The following is a 7,655-nucleotide window of genomic DNA, read 5'->3' as shown; positions in this document are numbered from 1 at the left end:
CACTCCTACCGTCTTCCAACTATATAGCCACTCGCTAGAACCTCAATACAACTCATGTCTCCCTCACTGATTCTCCCTTCCTACGCCAGCTACCACGAACTTGCACCGCCATGCGGCATCTACTTCGTCCTAAGTGCGCGGTCGAGTTACGCAAAGTCAAACTTTCCCCACAAGAGAAACGTCTAGCTTTTCTCGTCGGACTTGCAAAATTCTCTCCGGACTGCGTACTGTGCTCAGATTGTGGGGTTCTACACGCTATATATACACTGGACGTTCCGTATATCCCACGTGGGTCATATCCGCATCGCAACTCCTACAACACCTGCCAAGCAGAAGTGACACCATGGTTTCGCGGTTTTCACCCTTTCGGAGTCGATTACCTCGTGGGATATCATCATGTACAGCTAGCGCTGAAATATGCTCGTCTTAGCAAAGCTCATCAAGAATATTTCGCAAGAATCCTGGAACCCTTCTCTCGTGTCATAAGGGATGGCTGGCAGAATTTCCTATCCTTCGCTAAAGTCTCAGCCCGTCCGAAGATCATCGACGGCCACTTTATTCATTGCTTGGAATGGTAGTTCCGATACACACACTCTTTCTCGAAAAGACTCCACATAATCATGGCAGTCATCGATGCACTTCCAGGAGTTTGCTTCTGTCCACAACACAAATTCAACGACAATCGGATTCGTGCCCAGTTGGTCAAAGGAGCCATGGTCTCAGTGTTACAAAAGCTGTCCTACGGGTGTGGCCGTTGCCCCACGGACTGTTGGCTTGAGGTTCTCCCTCGCCGAATCATCTTCAAGGTGTACCAGGATCTTGGATCTGAAGGCTCACCTCTGGATCTCCCTTGGCGACTTTACGTCCGAGAAAACGGCGAATACCCAAATATCACCGTGTATCACACTCCTGGAAGCATTAGAGATATGTACAACAGGGATGAAGTGTCCACCATCAGGTCTTACTAGTCTTATCGCGCACTCGAACCAGCCGCAATGAAAATAATATCATTACTTTGTCTTCGCGAGTTAAACGGCTTAGCGTGCACATCTATCTCAATATCAAGCGCATCGCAACACTCAGTTAATATGTCTATTTCTCATACTTGAATCAGCATTCTTCACAGCAAAGTAATGAGTTCGATTTATGTAGGCTACGACGAAATTCAAACAGCGCCGAACGGTATTGCTATAACAACTCAGATACTACGATTCAGGAGACCTTACAGCCCATGCAGACTTTTCTTGGTGTATTGCAACATCTCAGACGGTGTCGTATCTTCACTGATCCGCAAGGTTTGGGATGGGCTTATGTTTTTGAGCGTCTGGTGCGAGACGTTTGCGAACCATGGTACCGAGCGGATTTTGACCACGGGTGCCTGATCCACCGTACCAGATATATGGCAGAGATGCACACCTAGAAAGACTTCGCGTTGCACACCACTACGTCTTCACGACTGCCACGATTTCTTGCCAACGTCTGCATTATCCCTTTTATCTCGCCTCGTACTACGATCTGCTCCTCGATAGCGCCGCTTTCCCGCGAGATGTCTTTTCAAGAGGCAAATACTCCACTTACCTCTTCACCAATCCAACGAATAGGCCATGGAGATGTGTCAAGCCAGACTTCTCCTCGTCATGTTACGCCTCCTTTAACCTTCATGGAACTACCCATGGATATACTTCTCCTCATCTCCGACGAGCTGTCTCTAGTCAGCATGGTCGCAGTCTCTCGAACATGCAGTGCCATGAGGAATCTACTACATTCCAAATGTGTAGCTGCTATAGCCACCATCAGGCTTCCAACGAAAACAATCGAACGTTGGGTTTTCCTGGCAGAGCGTACCAACTACGAGCCCGGCTGTCTACTCTGCATGCCCTGCCGCAAACGACATAACATCGATCCTTCGGACATTTCGGACGTTCCATCGGGCCGTCCGAGCTTTAGTAATGAATGTCGTTATCCCTGCGGCGCAAGCTGGACAGTGAGGAACCACCTTCGCCATCATCACGCCAGCGCTCTTTTTCCAGCATACAACCAGATTCAGCTAGCGCTCAAGTACGCTCGTAAAAGGAACGCTCCTCATCTCCTATCGAGTCTACTGGCACCACAGACTGGTTTGCCTACGGATGGGAATATTTGGGACTGCGTAAAAGTCGCCGACTTTATTGCTCGCCCGAAGATCGTGAATAATCGATTTCTACTTCACTCGACATGGAAGCTCAACCTACCTAACAAAGTCCGTTCAACCCTAACTAAAGCTGTGGCCAACTCGCTTCCTGATTTCCGGATTTGCTTGCACCACGGTCTCAATTTGGGCTGGATTGAACGGGAGCTGTTTCGTACGAGACTGGGCGCAGGATCGCAGATATGTAGCAGCGGGTGCGCGTATTGCCCTATCGGCTTCTCTATTGGGGTTATTGTAAAGTACAGTATCTTCCAGATCTGGCAGGATCTTGGGACCCAAGGACCACCTACGGATGCGCCGTGGCGAAGTGTCAAGTTGGACAGCTCCTACCCGAGAAATGACGATGGTGAAATACTTCGTGCTTTTGGGAGCATTAGAGACACGTATAATGAGGCGTAACGTGTCTAACATTGAAGGGCGCTGGTTCCGAAGTACTCGGGGGTGTTGGTGTGAGCGAGAGCGTCCCGACGCTGAAGGAATCTTTTGTGAGAGTTCTCGAGTCTACAGATCAGCGGAGGGGTCTCAGACCCTGGTAAAATCGCTCTTCCAGCACTCTGCTAGTCCGAGTTCTGCTAATGGCCGCTCTCGTGGCTCTCCTTCTGTCTCTCCAATATAGCTTTTTATTCCAGTGCCGGGTAGGTCCTTGTTTTGCTTTCACCTTAGCAATTCTCTACAAAGACCAGTTTTTCTCTTCCCGCGCTCCCACCAGATCATGCCCCATCTTATCTAGGGAGTCCACGTCGCTCTTGCGCCCATTGTCGGCAAACACAACTGGCTTTGAGGCTGCATACTCGAGGCGAAGAGGCACGTGGGCGACGGCTCCACTATAGTATCAACCATATTCATGGCATTCTCCAACATAATGCGGCTCCCCAGAATCCAGGTTGCCGGCTTCTGCTATGCAGGCAACTTCCGACACCAACATCCAAGACCCACTTATATCTGTACCTACTACCAGGCTTACCATCACCAAAAGTGAGACTCCGATTAGCCGGGCGCACGGTGCTGGTGAAGGAGTTTGGTGAGGCGAGCCGCTAGTCCCAATTCTTCTAAGCGTGATCAAATATGCACGCAGAACCCTCCACTCATCCCCGCTGATACAGTTCCCCCCGCTCGGCCCGTACACCTATGTACACGACATGGGTGATTCGCACTGTAAACAACCCTATCGTGCACAGAGGTGTATGAGCCAAGCAGGTGGGGAGACTGTAGGTGAATCTCGGATGTTGGTGTCGGACGTTATTGTAGCGAGCAGTGTGGTCTCGGAGCCGGCGACAAGCATTGTGGCCGAGCATGAGTCAGCCGTGCCTCCGCATCATAAGACCCAAATGTAGGTTGACGTCAACGACACGCTGCCAAGCCTGCCGCTGCCGGGGCCCGTTGTCCCCAAGTCATGTGCTGGGGGCCTTTGCAACTCCTCCGCAAATACTCTTTGACTCTCCAGGCATGAAATGTGGAACCTCACCCACACCCCCCGCTTCACCAACACACTCCTTGCACGCCTGCACATCGCTGCCAATATGGGGAGATGGTGCTTACGGACGGCACGGAACAAACGGCGGGGTGTCTCCCCAGACATGCGCTCCCCTCTATTTATTGGAGCGCGACATGCCCACTTCTTGCGCGGCCATCGATGTATTGTGCTTTCTCAAAAGTTTGATCCATTCCGTCACCATGGCATCCGAAATCTCGGAGAAGCAAGACCGCTCGGAACGAACGTCCAGAGACGCGCGGCCTGACCAGCACGGCGCAGTCCGGAAGGATGTTCTCGATCTTGATGTCAACGACAGGAGCAAGCTCAACGCCGTCTTCGAGAATCCGCTAGCGGATGTCCAGAAAGAAACCTTGTTGCAGAATGTCGAAGACTTCTGCCGAGAGCACGATCTTATGGAACAATGCGATGTCATGAAAAGGGGCGCACTGGCAGCCCAGAGCCCCTGGAACATCGACGAGATACCTGAGCTTACTCAGGAAGACAGAGAGATCCTCGAGCACGAGAAAACACACAAGTGGGATCAGCCATGGATGCTGTACTGGCTCGTCTGTAAGTCCACTGTCGAATCCTGCTGTCATGGCACAGGCTAAGTTCTTTTTTAGCAATGGCTTCTCTTGCCGCCGCTGTCCAAGGCATGGATGAGACCGTCAACAATGGCGCGCAAGCCTTCTATCTCGAGGAACTTGGTGTCACGTCCGATCGCTTCTCGCCCGACATGCAAGACAACCTTACAGGCCTAATTGTCGGCGCTCCTTATCTCGCCTGTGCAATACTAGGCTGTTGGCTCACCGAGCCTTTGAACAGGGTGTTTGCCCGACGAGGAACTATTTTCCTCTCATGTTTCATCGCTGCGGTAGCCAGTATCTGGGAAGGAGTCGCCAACTCCTGGGTGAATCTATTCCTTGCGCGCTTCGTCCTTGGCCTAGGAATTGGTTCCAAGTCGAGTAGTATGTTCACGTACTGTAAATCGCTTTTAGTGGGTAACTAACCGTCCTTCTACAGCTGTTCCTATCTATACTGCTGAATGTGCGCCTGCTCCGATCCGAGGCGCCCTGGTGATGCAATGGCAGGTTTGGACTGCTTTTGGCATCATGATGGGAAACATCATGGGTGTCGCGTTCGGTGGGCTGCGACCGGACCTCGCATGGCGCCTTATCCTCGGTTCAACTGTTGTTCTCCCAATCATCGTCTGCGCTCAGGTCTATGTAAGTGGAGGACTACTAGGATGAAAGAGACGAGCTAACGTTTCTGATTTGTGACAGTTCTGTCCTGAGTCCCCCAGATGGCTTATCCAGCACGGGAAGATCAAAAAGGCCTACCAATCATTTCGATTAATCCGCAAGACGGAGCTTCAGGCATCGCGAGACTTGTACTACACGTTCATCGGAGTGGAAATCGAAAAGAGGATTAACGTTGGAAAGAACCTCTTCACCCAGTTCGCCGAGCTTTTCACCATCCCTCGCAACAGACGTGCGACATTTGCCACTTGGATTGTCATGTTCGGTCAACAGTTCTGCGGTGTCAACGTTATTGCGTATTACTCCACGACGATCTTTCAGCAAAGTGGCTATGGCAGAAATCCAGCTCTGCTCGCCTCCATGGGCACCGGTATTTTGAACTGGGTTTTTGCGCTACCAGCCTTCTTCACAATTGATACTTTCGGACGACGCAAGCTCTTATTAGTCACTTTCCCATTCCTGGCAATCACACTCCTGTGGACCGGCATGAGCTTCTTCATCGATCCTCCGCCTGCAGGATCCAACGTTTCTAAGAGTAAAGCGCGGCTTGGTATGGTTACCACTGGCATGTACCTCTTCGAGTGCTTTTACTCTCCTGGTATGGGCCCAGTACCCTTCTCATACTCTGCCGAGGCATTCCCAATGCAGGTCCGAGATGTCGGCATGTCCTGGGCTACCGCCACGACCTGGTGCTTCAATTTCATCCTGTCCTTTACGTGGCCGCGACTCGTACGAGCTTTCAAGGCCGAGGGCGCGTTCGGTTGGTATGCAGCATGGTGTGTGATCCTCTGGTTCCTGGTTCTACTTTTCCTGCCAGAAACGAAGGTCAGTCTCCCGCCCAGCTTCTTACTCCCAATTCCTCTTAGGAAGACGAAACTGATTTATCTTCAAAGGCTCTCACTCTTGAGGAATTGGACCAAGTGTTCTCCGTGCCGACATGGAAGCATGCTAGCTATCAAATCAAGACCTCTGTATGGCACATCAAAAAGTGGGTCTTCTTCAAGAGAAATCAGGAACCACTGCCGCCATTTTATGTTGGTGCAGAGAAGCTCTCAACAGATTAGCCGACCTTTCACGCACGTGGATGAGTAGTATTTCCGGTTTTCATATTGTTCCTGCTTCCTGCTTTGGAGAAATCAGATGGACCAAATGTGCGCGATATATCCCTCTTTATACCTCTTCCTGAGAAGTTAGTTACTTGATTACTTTGAAGGCTTTCGGAAAACAGTAAAGGTACTGTCGTTCTCCTTTGAATCGTTTTTTGTCACGGCCACAACCCAATACCTGTCTCGTGACTGTAGCACATAAGCTCAGCACTCACGCAGGCTTGAGCCCGCGACTTTATCACGGCCTCGCGCCAGCGTACCTCTATCTCGTTTGTGGCTGCCTTCATGTGTCGGACCTCAAGATCGTCGTGACTTTTCCATCCGGTCGACTGTTAACAACGCACGGAAGCGCTGAAGCTGTCACCGCATCTCCAGAAAGCCTACGTCTCCAAGCGCTACAACACCAACAGATTCATCCTCAAGAACTCATCGAACGTCATCAACCCCCCCTTCGCTTGCTCAGCCGCCCACCTCACACTACCCCCCTGCCCTTCCCCAAAATCCCCATAATCGCGATTCCACAAATACATATCCATCATCACCCCCCTCACCACCTCAGTCAAACGCCCCTTAAAAAACCTCATCTAGAACCTGCCCATACACCACCCTCTTCGCCGTCGCTCTCGACATTCTCTCCGCGATATCCCGCACCGTACACAACCCCGTCGCCGCGCACACCCTCTCCCCCTCGCACGCGTCCGGCGCTGCAAGCATCGCCGCAACCCACTTACATCCCCGCCTCAGCGATATCAATCAACTCCAGGCTGAAAACATTTGAAAGCCCGTACGTCCCCTCGCGCGCGGCACCCGTGACCGGCCTCAGCATCCCGCGGACATTCTGCGTGAAAGCCGCCCCGGGAGGACGAACGCGCTTCGGACGGGCAGGCCGTGGATACACCGATGGACCTCCTCGTTGACGTCGAAGTGCGCTAGATACGTTCGGCAGGTTGCTCCGGATGAGGTAGGCGGCGCCGGCGACCATGCTGGCCGCGCAGACGGATACCGCTTGCTGGATTTCGAGAGCGCGGGTGCGGTTGTTGGAGTCGGTTGTGGGGGCGATGGAGATGGTGTGGGCGCCTGCGAGGGCGGCGGGGAGGGTAAAGGGGGAGGTGATGGCGGCTTCGAGGACGAAGGCGAGGGCGAGGGCCTGGGTATGCGAGTGGGTGGCGTTTGCGGGGGATGGCGTAGACGGAGTATTTGGTAGATAGGGTGTAGAGGAGAGGGTGGTAGTGGCTACGGAGTTGCCTTGGGAGCCGGTTGCGCCGAAGACGACGAGGAGGTTTTTGGGGGGCATGGTGGGGGTTTGGTGGACTTGGGTGGGAAGGCGGGTAGATGGTAGGAGGATATAAGGCTAGCGTTGTAATGAAGAGTTGGAAAGCGTTGTACGTATATGGATAATTGAAGTGTTCTGGAACTGGAAAGCTTGCAAGGATTCTGCCAGAGTTGTCTAAATGGACGTATAGAGAAGAAGTCTGCTAGGATAGTTAATAGGAAACCCAAAAGAACGTACGAGGAGGCAGTGCGATAGTGGCCAAGGCACATTAGTAAGGAGATTACTCTCCGCTGCTATCGCGTTCTTGTTTGTGGGATCCGATGATTTGAACTAGCTAACAGGCTCGCGATCAAGG

The 7,655-nt window shown here is 52.2% G+C and overlaps 4 protein-coding genes across 4 annotated transcripts; 3 read left to right on the top strand and 1 right to left on the bottom strand.

Annotated features, from left to right (window-relative positions):
• Positions 1-1,098: 1,098 nt before the first annotated feature.
• On the top strand, positions 1,099-2,587 carry BDZ99DRAFT_559539 (uncharacterized protein; the record flags this gene model as incomplete). The annotated part of the gene is made up of 1 exon (XM_033727262.1): positions 1,099-2,587. Exon 1 carries the CDS (start codon positions 1,547-1,549, stop codon positions 2,585-2,587), a length of 1,041 nt encoding a protein of 346 aa, XP_033578472.1. The 5' UTR covers positions 1,099-1,546.
• Positions 2,588-2,727: 140 nt separating this feature from the next.
• BDZ99DRAFT_461565 (uncharacterized protein) lies at positions 2,728-3,375 on the top strand. The gene has a single exon (XM_033719644.1). It carries the CDS (start codon positions 2,764-2,766, stop codon positions 3,016-3,018), a length of 255 nt encoding a protein of 84 aa, XP_033578471.1. The 5' UTR covers positions 2,728-2,763; the 3' UTR covers positions 3,019-3,375.
• Positions 3,376-3,862: 487 nt separating this feature from the next.
• Positions 3,863-5,985, top strand: BDZ99DRAFT_384479 (putative MFS sugar transporter; the record flags this gene model as incomplete). The annotated part of the gene is made up of 5 exons (XM_033715384.1): positions 3,863-4,232; positions 4,286-4,630; positions 4,686-4,888; positions 4,946-5,746; positions 5,815-5,985. The coding sequence occupies 5 exons, from the start codon at positions 3,863-3,865 to the stop codon at positions 5,983-5,985; spliced, it is 1,890 nt and encodes a 629-aa protein (XP_033578470.1).
• Positions 5,986-6,422: 437 nt separating this feature from the next.
• On the bottom strand, positions 6,423-7,321 carry BDZ99DRAFT_487252 (uncharacterized protein; the record flags this gene model as incomplete). The annotated part of the gene is made up of 3 exons (XM_033722821.1): positions 6,423-6,573; positions 6,629-6,766; positions 6,816-7,321. 3 exons carry the CDS (start codon positions 7,319-7,321, stop codon positions 6,423-6,425), a joined length of 795 nt encoding a protein of 264 aa, XP_033578469.1.
• Between the last annotated feature and the right edge of the window lie 334 nt (positions 7,322-7,655).

This window comes from Mytilinidion resinicola (genome assembly GCF_010093595.1).
Source record: "Mytilinidion resinicola strain CBS 304.34 unplaced genomic scaffold BDZ99scaffold_7, whole genome shotgun sequence".
Classification (NCBI taxonomy): Eukaryota; Fungi; Ascomycota; class Dothideomycetes; order Mytilinidiales; family Mytilinidiaceae; genus Mytilinidion; species Mytilinidion resinicola.
The sequence above is the reverse complement of the archived record's forward strand: the minus strand, read 5'-3'. Positions and strand labels throughout refer to the sequence as shown.

What these genes read in the sequence shown, in the direction of transcription:
- BDZ99DRAFT_461565 (XM_033719644.1), top strand. Translation starts at nt 2,764, where the DNA reads ATGGCCGCTCTCGTGGCTCTCCTTCTGTCTCTCCAATATAGCTTTTTA.